The 20,076-nt window shown below is 41.0% G+C and overlaps 2 protein-coding genes across 3 annotated transcripts in view; both read left to right on the top strand.

Moving 5' to 3' along the window:
* Positions 1 to 20,076, top strand: part of dcun1d5 (DCN1, defective in cullin neddylation 1, domain containing 5 (S. cerevisiae)) — a 46,242-nt gene that overhangs the window by 11,501 nt on the left and 14,665 nt on the right. The window lies entirely within an intron of this gene.
* On the top strand, positions 139 to 20,003 carry LOC141771123 (cullin-5-like). Of its 2 annotated transcripts, XM_074641059.1 has the most exons (19): positions 139 to 262; positions 4,548 to 4,657; positions 6,011 to 6,110; positions 6,742 to 6,918; positions 7,484 to 7,625; positions 8,585 to 8,730; positions 9,499 to 9,579; positions 10,185 to 10,278; positions 12,019 to 12,149; positions 12,671 to 12,778; positions 13,183 to 13,247; positions 13,347 to 13,479; positions 13,622 to 13,753; positions 14,501 to 14,624; positions 15,987 to 16,162; positions 17,165 to 17,326; positions 17,514 to 17,632; positions 17,872 to 17,995; positions 18,606 to 20,003. In XM_074641059.1, the coding sequence occupies exons 1-19, from the start codon at positions 239 to 241 to the stop codon at positions 18,798 to 18,800; spliced, it is 2,343 nt and encodes a 780-aa protein (XP_074497160.1). In that variant the 5' UTR covers positions 139 to 238; the 3' UTR covers positions 18,801 to 20,003. The 2 variants fall into 2 exon arrangements, with proteins under 2 accessions (XP_074497160.1, XP_074497161.1); XM_074641060.1 differs by lacking the exons at positions 139 to 262; positions 4,548 to 4,657 and having other exon boundaries at positions 6,014 to 6,139.

Here is a 20,076-nt window from a genome sequence, read left to right as displayed (position 1 = left end):
CCTGTTACTTATAAGACATTGAATGCAGGATTTTTACTTGAAGTGGAGTATTTTCACAGTGTTTTTTCACAGTATTAAAGTACTAATACTCTTAGTACTTTTACTGAAGTAAAGGATCTTATAGTATTTCTCCCACCACAGTTACTGTTAGTGTGCAGGGTTCCCATGACGTCATCCCGAGCACAGCTGTAGCACCTGTTGTCTCGCGAGATTCCACGAGATGATAAGTTGAAGAAACATGGCGACGTCTAATTTGTTAAAGGTAAGAAGCACTTGAATATATCGGATTTCCTCTCATTTGTGTGCAGATTTAAACTCTTTAGTCTTCACATATTTCACTAATAGTGCCTATATATATAAATGCACTATGTGGCGTACGTGTTTGTGCACTAATGCTGTTAAATGTGTGGAATAAGAGCACAGATAGGAGCGTCTGAAGTCACAGTTTGTCACCGTTTGTCGTTGTTTGAGTCTGGTGGATTTATTCAGTTTATGACCTCCTAACTCGACCAGAACCGGTCCTCTAACAGAACCACTCTTCTGTAAACGAAACCGAACCGAAGCCGAGTCACCCGGCATCTCAGTGACGACGAACCAGAGCCGAACCAGAACCGGATAAAGCCCTAAACCCAACACCGAAGGGGACATAAAGTTCTGCTCCTCCTTCCTCCATAGAGCTGCTTCTCTTTATGCTGACAGCACTAACATGTTAGAGCTGTTATTCTGGCTATAGCTACCCAGACACCATCTGTATGTGGGGCCCATGTGGGTAGTAAATGGGCTGACAAATGGGCCCTATATGGGGTTGTCACAAACAACCTACACATCACTAACACCAAGAAAGTGGATCACATCAGTCCAGTTCTGAGGTCTCTCATTAAATTCACTTCAGTCAATAAATAGAGCTGATTGTAAATGTAGGGAGATGGGATAAAGACATTGCTTCTGCCCAAGTATTGAATACATTGTTTTGTTCTAATATTCAGTAACAGCTGGCTCTAGACAGTAATAAATGGCAACTTTACCAAAACAAACATATGATGGTTTTCAGTTTCCTCTTTACTGAGAGGAGAAATGGGCATATGAAACAAATGTTGAAGTACATGCATTAGGATGTAGACAGTTGGTTTTATTCTGTCACAAACAACCTACACATCACTAAGACCAAGAAAGTGGATCACATCAGTCCAGTTCTGAGGTCTCTACACTAAATTTAGCACCAAATCTGTGTAACAAATGGTATATACCCCAAAATTGCTGCAACAACTTATGAGGAATGGCCATCATAAATACACTTTCACAATTTATTTTAATTAATTCATGTTTATTTCTGATTTATGACTAGAACAATGTGACACACAGTGCAGAATCTTCAGATTCCCAGCTTTCAGATGATGTACACCACTTATATGTGACATCTATACTGTTGACCTGCTGTCTCCCCCTAAAGACCTCCTGTACCCCCCTAAAAGAGACAAAAGCTGGTCTATTGTGGGTCTCAGAGGGTTTATTAGGTCTACTATTTTGTAGCCTGGTCTTCCTAAAAAATCGATCAGACAGCTGCAGCTGATTCAGAACGCTGCTGCTAGAGTCCTCAGTAAGACCAAGAAAGTGGATCATATCAGTCCAGTTCTGAGGTCTCTACACCGGCTCCCTGTCTCTCAGAGAATTGATTTAAAAATACTCCTGCTGGTTTACAAAGCACTAATAGTCCATGATCCAGACCCCCAAAATGTGGCCGTCATGCCACTTTGGAGGGACCAGGACTCATAGTGATTTTTTTAAAGGTCTATGTCCCTAGTGTTGGAAAATGCATGATAGCATTGCAGCAATGGTAGCTTTCTATGTGCTATCACTCCTTTTTTCATCCCTCCATCATTACATTGTTTCCATCTTTTTTTGCCATTTTACACATAGATCCAGTATAAAAGAGGTAAACCAACACACAATATCATGAAGTCATATATCATTGTAAAGCTTAGACTATAATCTATCCATCGGTCACATTGTCATGACACTGAGGTCAAGAGAATTTGACCTTTGACCTCTAATGCCGCAATGGGGCAAATTCTTAATGCCACTGCAAATGCCCTTATAACTAACTTCATATTGATCTGATGTGCCTATCGATAGTTCCAACATAAAGAGCACAAAAAGAGCTTTAAAAAAATATATTATATGACTAACAACAATAACATTTCCTATGAGAATAAATGTAACTTTGTGCAGTTTGAATCTGATAGAATGTCAGAACTTTGCATTGGATTCTGTTATTGGGGCCGTTTGTAAATGGCTTTCTAAGCAGCAGAAACACAAAATAATACAAAAACTCAAAAAACTTTCCTAAGAAATTAATTCTCTATCCATTATTTTATGTTTTCCCACTCTTACCTCATTGTCAATATAAACTTGTTCCAACTGATGAGGCCCCGATTCAGTAGCAAAGGTTATATTCCAGGTGATATGTGAAAATGATGTTCACTTTTTTATAAAGGCATGAAACTTGGTACACTTGAACAGTTTGGAGCCCTGATCATTTTATAAATGGTTTAGGGCAAAAATACATTTCTGAACTTCTGCTATGTTATGAACCATCCAGACCTCTCAGGTCATCTGGATCAGGTCTGCTTAGTGTCCCCAGAGTCAGAACTAAACAAGCAGAAGCAGCGTTCACTTTTTATGCACCAAATATTTGGAACAAGCTCCCAGAAAACTGCAGGACTGCTCCAACTATGAGTTCTTTTAAATCAAAGCTTAAAACGTTCTTGTTTGCTGCTGCCTTTTATTAAATCAAATAATGATCTTATCCTGCACTATAACTTTTACTCTTGTGTATTACACTCTATTTTAGCTTCTACCCAGCCAACATTTGTATGTGGGGCCCATGTGGGTAGTAAAGGGCTGAAAAATGGGCCCTATATGGGATTGTCCGCGGGTTCCATAATGACCCAATGTCAATTGCCCACATGGTTTCCATGCAGGATTATAATGGGTGTTATGTGGGCCCCAACTGGGCAACATACCCAAGACCCATCTTGGTCCCTGCTTTAAGTTCTATGTGGGTACTACATGGGGACTCCATGGGCTGAAATATGGGTTGTAAGTGGGTTTGTCCACAGTTTCTATGTTGGCCCCATGCACTAATTTCCCAGTAGTGACCCAACTAGGACCCACATGGGTAGCCCACATGGGGAGCCCATGTGGGACCAACTTAGTTGATCCAAGTGGGCCCCAGATAAGATGCCCATTTTGGGCCCATACCCACTTGGTACCCAGGTACCCACAGCATAACCCATGTGGGGCGCACATAACCATGTTGGCTCGGTAACAAACCGAGCTCCTGTCAAAGATTACAAAAATACACTGTCTGTGTCCATTAGGCCCTTTTAAACATCATCTCTCCCAGTAGAGGAACAGTTATTGACGCTGTAAAGTAGACTGTTCAGGTATTATTAATTAATAATTAGAGCTAACCGTTAGAGCTAACATGTTAGTAAAAAGGCAGTATAAAAGTTAGTAGTGCAAAGTACAAAGTAAAAAAAAAAATATACCAGATATAAAAATACAAGGAGATGAAGAAAACAGTTAAAACTGAATATAGTGCAGAGTAACAGCTGTGATACAGGACTATTAAAAAAGTGAATATAGTGGAGAAGAGACTGTTAAAAATGAGTATAGTGCAGGGTAACTCCAGCAGCTTAGTCTATGAAAGTGCATTGTATGCATTATTATCTGTCCTGCAGACCGTCCTCCTTTGTCCCCCCCCTCCCTAGAGAGGTGTTGTACAGTTTGATGGCTCGGGGACAAAGGATTTTGTTACATTACATGCTGTAATGTAAAAAAAATCTTTATTTTCCTCGTACTGTCTGCCTGAATATACCTGTATTTACCCTCTGTCTGAAACGGGACACGTTTAGAATGATTACATTTAAAACTGGGAAATGATCTAAATATTGTATATTTGTGACATCACAAATGGACAGAAATCCTGACGGCTTGTTTCAAACGCACAATTTCTGAATATGGGCTGTGCGCATTTCTCTGTATATTGAACGCTTCAATACTTTCACAGTATTTATATAGCACTTAAACCTGCTTTATAATATAAAAGACCTTTAACATTACTGTCTACAATACTACTTTTTTACTGTCCACTACATTTATTTGATAACTACTTTGCAGATTCAGATAGACAATACAAATTATAATCAACAAATAGATTATGATGTCCTATTATGGAACAATGGAACAATCCCATTGGCTTTTTGTCGAGGGAACCAGGGCGATGCTAACTTCCTGGTTGGCCTACAAAAATACGTCATCTCTGGAGCACTGTGTTGCAGTAACATTTAAGAATCTAATTAGCTTACTTGACCCCAGCCCTTGGTCTGTGTTCAGTCTTTATGCCTGTCTGTCTCTTCATTTCTGCCTCTGTCTGTCTTCTCTTACTTTCTCTTCCTCAACACCTCCCTTCACATTGCTGTTTTTCATCCTTCTTCTTCTTCTTCTTCTTCCTCCCACTCCATCCTTTTCCATATCTCCTCTAGAACAAGGGGTCCCTGCAGTTTGAGGACAAGTGGGATCTGATGCGCCCCATCGTTCTCAAGCTGCTCAGACAGGAAGCCGTCACCAAGCAACAGTGGTTCGACTTGTTCTCGTAAGAGATGCTCTCTGCTCTGTCCCTCATTTCCCTATGTCTTATTTAAGAAAGTGGTCCAGGATCAGCACAGCTGCTGAAAACAGTTGCCTTACACACCACCCACAAATCACAGCGTACTATTTTGGTGCATTTCAGCAGCACACACATTTAATAGACAGGCGTAGTTTTTACCAACATGTGTTGTGCTTTGCATAATCCCCACACAATGACATACAATGTAGGTAAGCCTGTTGTTGGATTGTGTCCCACTCTTAAACTGGGATGGGAAAGAGTCTTGTTTCCATGGCTTAAATGTCCAGTGTGTAGGATTTCGGGGGATCTATTAGCAGAAATGGAATATAATATTCATAACTATGTTTTCATTAGGGTATAATCACCTGAAACTAAGAATCGTTGTGTTTCGTCACCTTAGAATGAGTCCTTCACATCTACATAGGGAGCGGGTCCTCTTGACGGAGTCCGCCATGTTTCTCCTCCATGTTTCTACAGTAGCCCAGAATGGACAAACCAAACACTGGCTCTAGAGAGATCCTTGCGTGTTTTTGCATTACCTGAAGGGAACCGCAGTTCTCTGACACACTCGAAAAGGGAGGGATGAGCAGAGGGGTATTCAGTTGGTTGCAATCTACAACCTCACCACTAGATGCCACTAAATCCTACACACTGTACCTTTAACTGCCACAACTTGATGTACAACCGCCTCTTATAATAAAAAGCTTCTTCATCAGCCTGTTATCAATAGATAGTCGGACGCTACAAGCTGAAAGTGAATGCATCTACTCCGTACGGAGTCTCAGCTCAGAGTAGCAGGTGTCAGATTTCACACACACTGGATGAGGGAGAGTTGACTGACAGAGAGATGGCAGAGGATTTGGTGTCAAAGCGAAAAGCAAACGCGGCCTATTCGGCAATATTTCAGATTTAAACAGAATGCTGTAAGAACCATAACGTAAATCGAGTGTCCCAGGTCAGAGGGTGTTGCATGCTGTACAGATTGTGAAGGCCCTTGAGGCAAATTTGTGATTTGGGGCTATTTAAATAGAATTGACTTGACTTTACTTATCTGACTAACGTTAAATAACAAAGTGGGTAATATGGAGGGTAAAAGTGTTCAAGAAGAGGAAGTTGGTGATTGCTCTTTTTGGTCTTGAGAAATAGGATGAGATGAGGAGAGGGGAACAGGAACATGGAGAGTTCAAGTTCTCTTTCTGCAACTATATACCATGTGAGTTTGCAACATGTTGAGTAAAAGCTCAGGAGAGTGCCCCAGAGTTTGAGGTGCATAGTTTGACTTGACCAACTTCGAATGAACTTTAGTGATGTCCCATTTTCTTCTTGTCTGTCCCCCAGAGATGTCCATGCTGTGTGTCTATGGGATGATAAAGGACCAGCCAAAATCCACCAAGCCCTCAAAGAGGACATCCTAGACTTCATCAAACAAGCACAGGCTGTAAGCAGTGTGTGTAGAAGTGTGTTTGGGTTGGTTTCATCTTGATGTTTTTTTGTTGTTTGTTTGCTTGTCTTTGGCATTAGTATACTCCTTTCAGATATGCAACCCTTTATGTTAATCTGATGGCAATTCAACATGTTGACCTGCACCCCCTCTTAATTTTTAACACAAAATTACACAAAAAGTCCGTTTCACACATGCATTCAATCTCTGAAATGTTCAGGAACATTTGCTGCATGGGGTCATGAAAATTTGAGCAGGGATCGATATTCAGGGAAATCTGCACCGCCAATTTCCCACCTCAAGACCTTGTAACATTTCAGGGAAAATGCTTGGACGGCTGTGTTGTGAATGATACCTCGCTGAGAAGTTGCAGGTGTGCAGCCTGTCACCTGCAGCTCTTCATTTAACAGCTCACTGTAGCTGTTCCATTACTCCCTGAAATATTTCAAACTTTTTTAAATGACAATTGTCTTGTTGTGTAGATGCATTTTTAAAGAACGATGAACTTAATACAAAATTTAGACAGATAGTGACTTGACAGATAATTATTGCAGGGAACAAAGCATCATAAGTATTTATTGGCTGACCTGTATCATCTAACTTTTGCTCGCATCTGTTGTCATGGTAGCGGGTGCTGAGCCACCAGGACGACACAGCCCTGCTAAAGGCCTACATCGTAGAGTGGAGGAAGTTCTTCACCCAGTGTGACATCCTGCCCAAACCCTTCTGTCAGCTGGAGATCACGCTCATGGGCAAACAGGGCAGCAACAAGAAAACAAACATGGAGGACAGCATCGTACGCAAGGTGAGAGGAGGAAGTGGGAGGTCAAGATTTGAGTGGAAAGGTTAGCAACAACAAGCACAAAGACAAAAAGGAGGAGGAATGAGGAGAGGTGGTAAGAAGGCATATAAGACATAAGAGGAAGCAGTAGGATGGAGCACAGGCAGGGAGAAGGCCAACAGAATTTATAGTTGACAGAAGCAGGATGAGAATAGACGAAAAGTAAGAGGAGACGAAATGCACCAAGAAAGTGACCTAAAATCTACTAAAATATCTACCTAAACTTACTATCTAACTAAAGCATGTTAGCCATCTCAGTTAGTCTAAAAATCCTCCTGTGAGAGAACAGCGTGTGAAAGTTGTTTGATCCCTGAGAGGAAGGTCGAGAGATAAAGTGCAGCAGAGGAGGAAGTTGTGGGTGAGGGAGAATGATTCAGAGGACAGACAGAAGAAGTTCCCTTAAAAGCACTTCATAAATAAATTGGGCTTGACTATTCTCGGATGGGAGGAAATAGAGGTTGACTTATTATTTAACATGTTTGGTGCACTTCATGCACATTTATTACCGCCCTTACCATATTTTTTCCAGCTGATGTTGGACACGTGGAACGAGTCGATCTTTTCCAACATCAAGAGTCGCCTGCAGGACAGCGCCATGAAGCTAGTGCACGCTGAGAGACAGGGGGAGGCCTTCGACTCCCAGCTCGTTATAGGAGTACGAGAGTCGTACGGTAAGACAGACAGAAATTAACACATAAGAGGGCACAGAAACAGAGAGGAACTACGGCTGTCAATCGATTAAAATATTTAATCACAATTAGTCACATGATTGTCCATAGCATTTTGTATCTGTTCAAAATGTACCTTAAAGGGAAATTGTGAAGTATTTAATACTCGCATCAACATGGGAGTGGACAAATATGCTGCTTTATGCAAATGTATGTATATATTTATTATTGGAAAGCAATTAACAACACAAAACAATGACAAATATGGTCCAGAAACCCTCACAGGTACTGCATATAGCATAAAAAATACGCTCAAATCATAACATGGCAAACTGCAGCCCAACAGGCAACAACAGCTGTCAGTGTGTCAGTGTGCTGACTTGACTATGACTTGCCCCAAACTGCATGTTATTATCATAAAGTGGGCATGTCTGTAGAGGGGAGACTCGTGGGTACCCGTAGTACCCATTTACATTCATATATCTTGAGGTCAGAGGTCAAGGGACCCCTTCGAAAATGTCAGTTTTTCCTCGCCACAATTTAGTGTAAGTTTGGAGCGTAATTTAGCCTTCTAGTATGAAATGGTTGGTACCAATGGATTCATAAGGTTTTTCTAGTTTCATATGATGCCAGTATCTTCACTCCAGCTTTAAAACTGAGCCCACTACAACCTCCGATAGATTGAATTGTGCTAATGCGTTAAAGAAATTAGTGGCGTTAAAATTAATTTGCGTTAATGCGTTATTATCACGTTAACTTTGACAGCCCTAGAAGAAACACAAATTGGTACTAAAATCTGTCCAATTAAATAAACCCCTACTGCTGCAGGTCTACTGTAAATATTCAGTAGTAAGCAGGAATAAACAGAAAATGAACTGAGTACAGCAGTAACACTAATTACGAAAAACCACAACAGCGAATGACCACTTTATGTCCCAATCTCTGTGCTTCTCTCCCACCAGTGAACCTGTGTTCTAACCCAGAGGACAAGCTGCAGATCTACAGGGATAACTTTGAGAAAGCCTACCTGGACTCCACAGAGAGGTTTTACAGAACACAGGCACCGTCCTACCTGCAACAGAACGGCGTCCAGAACTACATGAAATATGTACGTCACAATAATACTGATTATTAAAAGTACAAGTGTTAGTACGAAGGATGTGATTACTTTAAAACATGGAAAAGATGCTCTGTACTGCTGTGGACGGGGGCGGCAGCAAAAAGGATTTTAGACACCTAAAAAAATCAATATCAGTTTAAGCGTACGCTATATTTAGAATATTTTCACAGCTTTTCCCTGCTGTCAGACAGCCCTTTCTGATGGGGAACTGAAGCCGTTGTATATTCTCTTCAAAGCCACCAGACTCCTTTGACAAAAACAGTAATTTTACCTCACAGAACACAGGAGTCTATCGCTGCCTCGATCGGTTAGTCTGTTTGTGTTAGTGTGTGACTTAAAGGGTTAGTTTGGATTCACCAGAGTGGTAACAAAGAGGTAAAATTACTGTTTTTTTCAGTGGAGTCTGGTGGCTTTGAAGAGAGCATAGATAACGGCTTCAGTTCCCCATCGGAAAGGGCTGTCTGACGGCAAGGTAAAGTGGAGACAATGGAGCAGAACATTCACTTTTTTCTTATGAAATTTTGTAAAGCTTTAAAAACAGTCACCAATCCCCCATCTGTATAGTATCTATCTATCCTACACTGACTATGGGTAAGTACCTCATACAACTCCATTTCAAAACATCCAAACTATCCCTTTAAGCTAAATTTTGTGGACAGATGTTAGGAGAAAAAAGGAGAGTTTTAATTGCTGGTTTGTACGTATAACCTCTATTCTTAGTATCTGTGTTTTGTGTTGATGTGTGTTTCCCTGCAGGCAGACGCGAAGCTGAGAGAAGAGGAGAAGAGAGCACTTAGATATCTAGAGACACGTCGTGAATGTAACTCTGTTCAAGCTGTAAGTGTCTTCGACAGGATCTGAAGTATCAATACTAGAGCTGTCAATCGATTAAAATATTTAATGAGGATTAATCTCGTAATTGTCCATAGTTAATCGCAAATTAATCACATTTTTTACCTGTTCAAAATGTACTCACCAAAATTTAGCACAAGTTTGGAGCGTTATTTATCCTCCTTCCTGACAAGCTAGTGTGATATGGTTGGTACCAATGGATTAATTAGGTTTTCTAGTTTCATATGATACCAGTATCTTCACTCTAGCTTTAAAACTGAGTCTACTACAACTTTAAAATCGCAAGTTGCGTTAATGGTTAAAGAAATTAGCGGCGTTTAAAGAAATTAGCGGCGTTAAAACAAATTTGCGTTAATGCGTTATTATTGCATTAACTATGACAGCCCTTATCAATACGAACTTATATTTCATGTTTGTTTACAGTTTCTTTAGCCAATTATTTCCCTCTTGTCATCCTGAATTATGTGTCTGTATTTACAGGGCATCTCTTGAGTCTCTTGAAATTTGAAATTGAGCGCACCTATCATGGCCGTTTATTTATTTAAAAGTTGCCCTAATAGTGAGTCTCTGCTTTCTGTGTGTCCTCACAGCTTATGGAGTGTTGTGTGAACGCTCTGGTGACCTCGTTCAAAGAGACCATCCTCGCCGAATGTCCAGGGATGATCAAACGAAACGAGACAGACAGTAAGTAATGCAGCAACCACTCGCTCTACACAAAGGACACACCTGTATTAAACGGGCCGTCGAGCAGCAATCAAACGAAACGGACGAGTTATATTCATTAAAGAAAGTTGATTTAATAGAAAAAAGACTGGCTCTTATGATCCGATGAATCACTTTATTCAAATTGATAATTTTAGATTTAATGTTAGAGGATTATTTTTTTAGGGTGATGACGACAGACATTCAAAGCTTCATCTGAATACCTCAATAGAAGATTCAAATGTAAAAAAGAGGACATTTGGCAGCCGCCAGCCCTGATTAAAATACAACGCAGCTTTTTTTTTTTTTTTGGAGCGAACTGAATGGAGCGGCCTCGAGTGGCTTTAAGCTGAGGACAAGCAGCTCTGTGAGGTTGCCAGTAGGACACGCACACAGTTTCCATTCACTTGATGGTATCGAATGAAGCACTCTATCAGTATCGGTATCACTTTAAGGGTACTGGTATTGGTACTGCCATCATCATTTTTTAAACGATACCCAGCCTTAGTTATGACATACTTAATCGTTAATTTAGTAGGCAGTATGCACGCACATACTGATTGAGTATGTAGTATGCGGTATGTTAGTATGTGATTTCACACAAACACACGCATAGTTGGTATCAACATCCACTATTGCATCAGCCAGATAGACTTTAAAAATAGAAAGCCTCTCCCAGTGTTTGGTTGGTTTCCAGCCAGCGAGGCCAGTAGAGCTGGACAATCTGCAAACGACACTCACAGTTGATGAGTATTTGTCTGGTAGCTGGTGGGATGTTTCATCGTGACACTTTTACCTGCTTTTGCTTTGTTGTATTGTTGGGCTTTGCAATGCAGATCATTCACAGCGTTGCCACCAATTAGCATTGTTATATAATGAATATATATTATTATTATTATTATTATTATTATTATTATTAGTGGTAGTAGTAGTAATTGTTGTATCTAATCTATATTGCTGTTGAAGAATTATGATTAACTTTAGGAACAAAGTCTGTAGGAGCCTGCACCAACAGCAGACCGCTTGAGGCCTAATGGGGACTCAATGACTCCTGCAAAGGCTGTGAGTCTGTGAGGGTTCAGGGCTGTCCCACTGTCAAATCGTCAAGTCCGTGAGGGCTCTCTCGCAGACATTTTGCCTGAGGGAATTACCCACAATTCATAGCGATGTGACAAAACACAGGGTTACCAAGGTTACCAGGGGAAGCCAGGAGTCATACAAAAAAAAGGTAAAAAAAAGAGAACGGCACATGGGTGTTCACCCAGGCATATTTAAATTTACACAGAAACGTTAACATTAACGATGTAAGATGGTCCATAAAAACACATGAAATCAGAGTAATATAAGCATTAGACTATATTACACACCTGGTTTATTCATCCACCATTACTTGCTTGCTTAATTAAGTTTGACAAAAACAAGTACATTGATTTTTTTTACCACTCGTCTCGTGAGGCAAGAGCCTGGAAGACGTTCAAATAGGCAGTTAAATAAAAACCCACAATTGGCATCGTCAAGGTAACGTGATATGTCGCCGCAAAGTGCCGTCCCATTCACATTTATACCATTCCAGGCCCTTGCAGCCTCTCACACTCCATTTACCAGGTGACGTCAGTCCGGTCCCTGAGGGTTCAGGTCTTCAGCCCTCAGGGGGGACATTGGGATCGGGCCTACGTTTCTTGTCCTGTGTGTAACACTGATTTTCTTCCCCCCCCTGAGCAGAGCTGCACCTGATGTTTTCACTGATGGACAAGGTTCCCAGCGGGATCGAGCCCATGCTGAAAGATTTGGAAGAACATATCGTCAATGCTGGACTAGCAGACATGGTGGCTGCTGCCGAGACTATCACTAGCGTACGTGCACAAACACACACTTCAACTATTAGTTTGCCTCTGTTCGGTCCAAGTTTCACGTTATTTATTGTCATGTGCACAACAATTACAGAGAAGGAGTCGTTGGCAAAGAAATTCTTAGATCTCAGGCACCTTCCAACAATGCTCATTAAATATGTATAAAAAATAAGTCAGGAAAGTAAAGTGAGAATCTAGGACATAAGATAGTGCAGAAGTTAAAATACAGGGATACAATACAACATATGTAAAATAAAAATAATGTATTTCTGGTAGACAGGTGTGCAGGAATTGCAAAATGAATAAACTGTGATGCAAACAGGATTGTAGTCAATATACTGTATATGTATAAATTTCTTATCATGTGAAGGCAGCTTTACAACTCCAGAACTCATAGAGTGAGGACTTAACAGTGTGCAGTGAACGAGATGATTAACAGACCAGAGTTAATATTGGAGGGCAGCTTTCACAGAATGTACCGTAGTTTTCAATATGTGTGTCTGTGTTTTTGTATATTTTTCCAGGACTCTGAGAAGTACGTGGAGCAGTTGTTGACTTTGTTTAATCGCTTCAGTAAGCTGGTAAAGGAGGCCTTCCATGACGACCCTCGCTTCCTCACAGCAAGAGATAAGGTCTGTTTTATCCGACTTCCAAAGCCATCTAAGAAATTGACTTTTATACAGTGCTTTTCTAGTCTTCCGACCACTCAAAGCTCTTTACACTACATGTCAGCATTCACCAATTCACACACACATTCATACACTGATGGGAGAGGCTGCTAAGGAGCTAACTTTGCCCATCAGAATCTAATCTAAATACTCATTCACACAACGATGGCTATGCCTTCGGGAGCAATTTGCGGTTAAGTGTCTTGATATATGATTATATCGATAATTTTATATCTGTTATGTCTTTTATATATATATTTGTTTTAGTGAGTCGACAGCAAACGTTTACTTAGACAATGTAAACAATTATAAGTTGCAGCCCTGCTTGTTTGGTCCTCACCTGTACATGTTTTCTGTTTCCCCTGCAGGCTTACAAGGCTGTTGTCAATGACGCCACCATCTTCAAACTGGAGCTGCCTCTGAAACAGAAAGGGTGAGTGGAAACCTCTGCTTTGTCTATGTAGATGTGGAATGACCCAACGTTAATTATGTTGTGGTGTGTATGTAAATGTGTGTGTGTCCATCCAACCAGTGTGGGTATGAAGACTCAGCCGGAGTCAAAGTGTCCTGAGCTGCTGGCGAACTACTGTGACATGCTGCTGAGGAAAACTCCTCTCAGCAAGAAACTCACCTCGGAGGAAATCGAGCTCAAACTCAAAGAAGTGGTGAGTCTCTGTCCTGTTAGCCCGGCTTGTACTAAACAGGACACAACTCAGGGCTAACTTGCTTTTAGGTGATCTGCTTTCGCCTTCCCTTTTCCCCTCTCCTATCACACTAATTTTCTTCTTATATCTTGTCTCCTTGCAGCTCTTGGTGTTGAAGTACGTCCAGAATAAAGACGTGTTCATGCGTTACCACAAAGCTCACCTGACCAGGCGCCTGATTCTGGACATTTCAGCCGATAGCGAAATTGAAGAGAACATGGTGGAGTGGCTGAGAGTGAGTTACACTTAACATTCTTTGTCAGACAATACATCCACAATGTAAGAGCTGTGCTGGGGATCACTGACACCAGTGTTATACCAGAGACTCGGTACCAAAATAGTACTTAGCTTTTGGGAAATATAAACATATCTTTCTACAAAACCCTTTTTTCTATTTAACAAACATCTCAAATGCATCAGTGTTTAACTTTGTCTTAACACAAAGCAGTTGTACAAGAACTTTACCTAAATTTAATACTGTTTTTCACGACAGCATATTAGGGCCTTTTTCGATAAATAAAGCCGGAGGAGGGGGGAAATACTCAAAGAAAAAACTCAGAGTTTCCGAGATTATAGTCAAAAATTTACAAGAAAAAAACTTGGATATTCTCTGACATTAAAGTCGTAAATTTAAGAGAAATATGACCAAGAATTTAGTGCCAGCTTTGGTACCTGATAGTCCTTGATACTACGGAAACATTTAGTTTGTTTACTCAAAGTTCAGGTTCAGTAATCAGCCCTAGGTAAAAGAAAAACATCTGAAAATAGGTACGTAGTGAATTAATTTGTGCTTTGCCTTGTTGTCCTCCTTTCTCTTCCTTTGGGTTGTTCCCTGGTGTCGTGTGTGTGTGTGTGTGTGTGTGTGTGTGTGTGTGTGTGTGTGTGTGTGTGTGTGTGTGTGTGTGTGTGTGTGTGTGTGTGTGTGTGTGTGTGTGTGTGTGTGTGTGTGTGTGTGTGTGTGTGTGTGTTTGTGTGGTTGTAGGAAGTAGGAATGCCTGCTGATTATGTGAACAAGCTGGCCAGGATGTTTCAGGACATCAAGGTCTCAGAGGACCTCAATCAGGTCTTCAAAGAGATGCACAAACACAACAAGCTGGCACTGCCAGGTACCACACACACACACACACACACACACACAAGCACCCACGCTTACACACACAGCAAAACAAGCTTTAGTCTCTTATGGTGTGTTCACACCAAGAGGGAAGCAAACTTTTCGCGTGGCACGATTACATACAAAGTCAATGCAAAAAGGCGAATAGACGGCAATGACGCAAACACTTGAAATTCGCACCATTGTGTATTCGTAGGAGTTGAAATACTTCAATTTGAGCGAGAAATTAGCTTGACGCTGTGTCGCGGAAGCCTTTCAGCGTTGAGAATCTCCTCCTGCCGTCACTGACGTCCAGACATTGTTGAATCAGAGATGGAGGAAGGAAATAATGTAGTTGTCTGTGGTCACCCAGAGCTTCGATAGTACATCATATCTGTACAGAGACTGGACCAAACTCTGTGTGTAAATGTGTGTGTATAAACCACCGACTGTCTATGATAGAAACAACAACGTCGCTGCCGTATTTATGCCTAGACGACGTTATGTTGAGTGTTGATGGAGCAGCTGCATAGCTTGGCATTGATCCATCCAAACTCCATTCAGAAAACAAGCATTTTAAAAGTTGTTTGCTTGTCATCTTGCGGACAGACCCTACAAAGCATGAATTCAGACTTTTTACAAATCGGCATCATTATGTAGTTATTTCGGAATCATTTTGATCTGTTTATTGCAATTAAATCACAGCACAATCTGTTTATTTTGGTTTCATACTGCAGTAGCGACGTGTGGCTCACTAGATACAGTCAGTGCAATTGCGCTGTATCTGAATGCAGGTCGCCACCGGGTGATGTTATGAATCCAGACACGACGGCGTTTGTTTTTTGGACATATCTGGGACTTCAACAACATGTACAAAGCAACAACAGTGTTTATTTCTTCCATGGTTGATGGCGGAAATGGTGGAAATAAAAGTTGTCGGTATCTATGGAGACAAGCTCCTTCTCCTCTCCAACGCATCTCGCGTGAATGAACACAAATGATACTGGTGAAAATTTGCTTCGCTCATGGTCTGAACGCAGCATTAGAAACAGAATCATTTTAAATAAAACAACGTGAACCAACTTTATACAAATCAGTGTAACATTATCACTTTCTAGTAATGTGTCCCTTTTATTACTTTTTCTTTCCATCACCCCTTTTATGCAGCAGACATATAACTTGTGAGAACATAAACACAGTTACATCAGAGCAATGATACTGTTCAGTCAGGATTTGGATGCATTTTGAAATGTTTGTATTTTAGACTTTTTTTAGACACCAATGACAACTTGCTCGGTCGTACTTCATCAGATTAAAAAGTTCTGTGTAACTAATAAAGACTAATCAGAGTTTTTCTCCCTATTTTTCCCCACAGCGGACAGTGTGAACATTAAGATCCTGAACGCCGGGGCGTGGTCACGAAGCAGTGAGAAGGTTTTTGTCTCGCTGCCCACGGAGCTGGAGGACCTGATCCCTGAGGTGGAAGACTTCTACAAGAGGAATCACAGCGGTCGCAAACTCCACTGGCATCACCTCATGTCCAACGGCATTGTGAGTGAGCTATAAAAGTAGATAATTCTGCCATAAAGAGCCATAAATCAGAATCTCAAGGAGTTAAAATACTGTATTTTTTCTCTCCTGGAATCTGGACAATATTTAGATAAATGATCCGTTTGTTCCTGCAATCTCTCCTCCTCTTCCCGCTGGACTTTATCCCCCTCATATTCTCACTAAATGATTAGTAACGTTGAAGTACATGCGTGCATTGTTTGACAGAATCCCTCATGTATGTGATGGTAGTTTAATCCCGTGTGGGAATGGCGGACTTTGCCAGTAACAGTGAAAGCTATAATAATACAGAAATATATAAGTTTGGGGAACTAAATAGGAGGGAAGAGCATGCAGAAATAAATACATAAATTAATACATACAATTTAATAATGATAAATAGATTTAAAAATAAATACATACATTTAAAATGCAATAAAAATAAATAAATAAAAGGAAAAATTGAATAGAGTAAATGAATAGGGGAAGTAATACAAAGATAGTTAAATAGAGAAGCAAATTAAAACTGAAATATAAATTTATGTCACATTTGATCAATTAATTAAAGCTTACATTTATATTTTAATATTATTATTTAGTTCATTTAATGACATATTTAGTTATTTATCAAGTCATTTATTTATTTATTTTTGATTTTGATTGGTTCTGTGGGTGTCAATGTCGGATTATCGTTTTTGGAAAGTTATATAAATAGTCCGATGCAGCCCCCCAACTGAGATGTTGGAAAGGTGTGGGGGGTAGGAGGTTTCCAGAGCTGTTCAACCATGTGTCTAGTAGTTCTGATGGAATTTACTGGCAGCATTATAGTGAAGCTGAACTTAATGAATTGAAGAAAGAGATGGGATGGAGCGGGCAGTAATTTTAGTTGCAGTATTTTTCTAATGTATTCTTTTAAGAAGTTGTCAGGCTACTAAAGCAAACTGACACACTCTGCTCTTCTCACCTCCTCTACCTTCTCCTTTGTTTCTCGTCCCCTCTGCTCAGATCACCCTTAAAAACGATGTGGGGCAGTACGACCTGGAGGTGACGACGTTCCAGCTGGCGGTGTTGTTCGCCTGGAACCAGAGACCCAGAGAGAGAATCAGCTTTGAGAACCTCAAACTGGCCACCGAGCTGCCTGACGCAGAGCTCCGCCGTACACTCTGGGTCAGACCAAGGAAACATTTTAAATGCTTTATTTCAATTAGTGGTAGATAGGAGTTTCTAACGTAACACAATGCAAGGTGACTGTATACTTGGTTGGTAGCATCTGTAGGAAGGAAACACACACGTTGGCAGTATTTATAACTTATTTTAAGATTAACTTGTACTCCTCTGTCTTCTCTGTGTGCAGTCTCTAGTGGCCTTCCCCAAGCTGAAGAGACAGGTGTTGTCGTATGACCCTCCAGTTAGCACGCCCAAAGACTTCACAGACAGCACGCTCTTCTACGTCAACCAGGAGTTCTCACTCATGTATGTTATGGCGATTTTAGAAATGAGAAAAATTGTGGGGAAAAAAACACAGAATAAATTACTTTCCCCATCAAAAACTTGTGATACTGAGGAATCTGGACGCAAAACCAGTAATTTCAGGCCTGCTCCACACCACAACTATGCATGTTGTTCAGTGCCACCTCACCAGAAATTACTTTTAGAACTTAAAACATTTGTGATACTGATCGTCTGTGTCTCTGTGTCTGTTATTTTCTCAGCAAAAACTCCAAAGTCCAGAAGCGTGGAAAGATCAATCTGATTGGTCGTCTGCAGCTGACCACAGAGCGAATGAGAGAAGAGGAGAATGAAGGAATCGTTCAGCTCAGAATACTCAGAACTCAGGTACGAAAATACACTTATAGATACACATCAAAGCGCTCACATTGTCCTCAGGTGTTTTAACTGGAAGGGCGACCTGTAGCTGGAGTCTCAAGTTAAATTTTGCTATTAAAGCTGGGGTCAAGGGTCTATATTTCTGGGGTTCCGGTGTAGCCAGCGGATATCCGGGCCAAGACTTCCTTTTCCGTGCGCTGCTCATTGTTTACAGTCCGATCAGCAACTCGAGATGTGAGACTGGAGTTGGAGTTGAGAGACGACGTGTACGACCGAGTAGCCAGATCACAAGCTAATTTTAAACCAATAAAAAGCTAAATCATCATCCGATGATAGCCGGTGGGTTCCCAGATTGCATTTCAGCCAATGCGTTCTGACTCTGTTGCTCTCCACACGGACTGTTTACCTGCATTCAACCAAAGCCTACTCAAACATGATATGTCAGTACTACTCAGACTACAAACCGAAACCAGAACGCTTTCGATGCCAAAATCTTGTCCCGTTTCCTTCAGATTCTGAATGCAGAATCTTTTTGTGGAGATTAATAGTCCACAATACAGTTTGTAGAACGTGTAAAGATGTAACATGTTAACATTTGCTTCTTTTGTTTCTCGTCCAGGAGGCCATCATCCAGATCATGAAGATGAGGAAGAGGATCAGCAACGCCCAGCTGCAGACGGAGCTGGTGGAGATCCTGAAGAACATGTTTCTGCCTCAGAAGAAGATGATCAAGGAGCAGATCGAGTGGCTCATCGAACACAAGTACATAAAGAGGGACGAGACAGACATCAACACCTTCCTCTACATGGCCTAGGCAGCGAGCGAGAGAGGGAGCGCTTTCTTGCTCTGTTTTTTTACTTCTGGCCTGCAACCGGCGCTTTAAAACCCTGCGAGAGGAGAAGGAACAAAAGGATGTGTGAAGACGACGACAGGGGGTGGTGAGAAGAAGGGAGCTCGTCGAAGGACAAGGAAGAGCCGTTTCAACAAAAGTGTGGATATTTATTTGTGTTTGTGAGACACCAGTGTGTCATGGAGGTGAGAGTCGAGTCATCGGACTGTCTGTTTGTCTCCGCTGCCCTCTAGTGTCGATCAGAGGACAGAGACACAGCAGCTGAGATGAAAATAAATAGTGACTGATAATTCAATTAAATACTTCCTGCCTTACTTTGTCAGCGACGGACTGCAGAGGAGGAGCTGTGAGGAGGAGACAAATGTAACAAGCTGATATCAATCCTTTGCTTTCACTTAATGCCACAGCTGCCATCTTAGCGGCAGCCATTTTGCATCCCTCCTCTTCTACATTTGTCTTATTTTTGAACTGGGAATGCAAAAAAAGCCGCAAGTGAAAGCTGCCATTGAGGAGACGGATGAAGAGATTAGTTGAAACTACCGAGGAGTATTTTGCCAAATTGTGTGTGTGTGTGTGTGTGTGTGTGTGTGTGTTTGGGTGCATGGTGTGTATCTGGTCTTTTAGATGTGTGTATGTGTGTGTGCACTTTTCAACAGCATGCTGCTCTTTGGTTTTTGTTTGTTTGTTTGTTTATTGGAGGATCTGTCACACTTTGTGGTTGTGTCTGAGAAGGTTGGGAAATCAAGACCAGCCCCCTTTTTAAATGCTGATATTTAGTTTTTCTTTTTGCCTCCTGTGGCAGCCGCTAATGTTTGTCAACAGGAAAGCAAGTGTTGTCTGGAGAACCCTCTTAATTATCATACTGCAAACTGTTTGGTGTGTAAAGATCAGTGTTCTGAACAGATTAGAGACCAGCTGATTGCATCAAAGAGGCTGTAAAAGACAGTAAAATAGAAACACAAATACTTACTTAGACTAGATTGTAGCTCCATTACTGAATTTTCACCTCATTCTTTGCACAATGTCAGTACCAGGAAAATGCTGTTAAACTAAAACAACAGACATTTATTTCATTAAGTTTTAAAATGAAAGAGCTGCTGTGTTTTGGGGGTCTTTTCCCCCCAAGGAGGACATTATCTGAGCTATTAATTATAGAGTTCACACAGCCATCATGATATGTGTGTGTGTGTGTGTGTGTGTGTGTGTGTGTGTTGCCCTCTCTTCTCCCTTTCTGCCCAAA

The sequence above is a fragment of the Sebastes fasciatus genome, chromosome 7, assembly GCF_043250625.1.
Source record: "Sebastes fasciatus isolate fSebFas1 chromosome 7, fSebFas1.pri, whole genome shotgun sequence".
In the NCBI taxonomy this organism is placed as follows: Eukaryota; Metazoa; Chordata; class Actinopteri; order Perciformes; family Sebastidae; genus Sebastes; species Sebastes fasciatus.
Note: the sequence above shows the minus strand (reverse complement) of the source record. Positions and strands in the feature narration are given on the sequence as shown.

Coding starts and splice junctions, on each gene's coding strand:
- LOC141771123 (XM_074641059.1), top strand. CDS start 239: ATGGCGACGTCTAATTTGTTAAAG. Junction 4,658..6,010: donor CAGTGGTTCGACTTGTTCTC/GTAAGAGATGCT, acceptor TCTGTCCCCCAG/AGATGTCCATGCTGTGTGTC. Junction 13,754..14,500: donor ACATGGTGGAGTGGCTGAGA/GTGAGTTACACT, acceptor GTGTGGTTGTAG/GAAGTAGGAATGCCTGCTGA.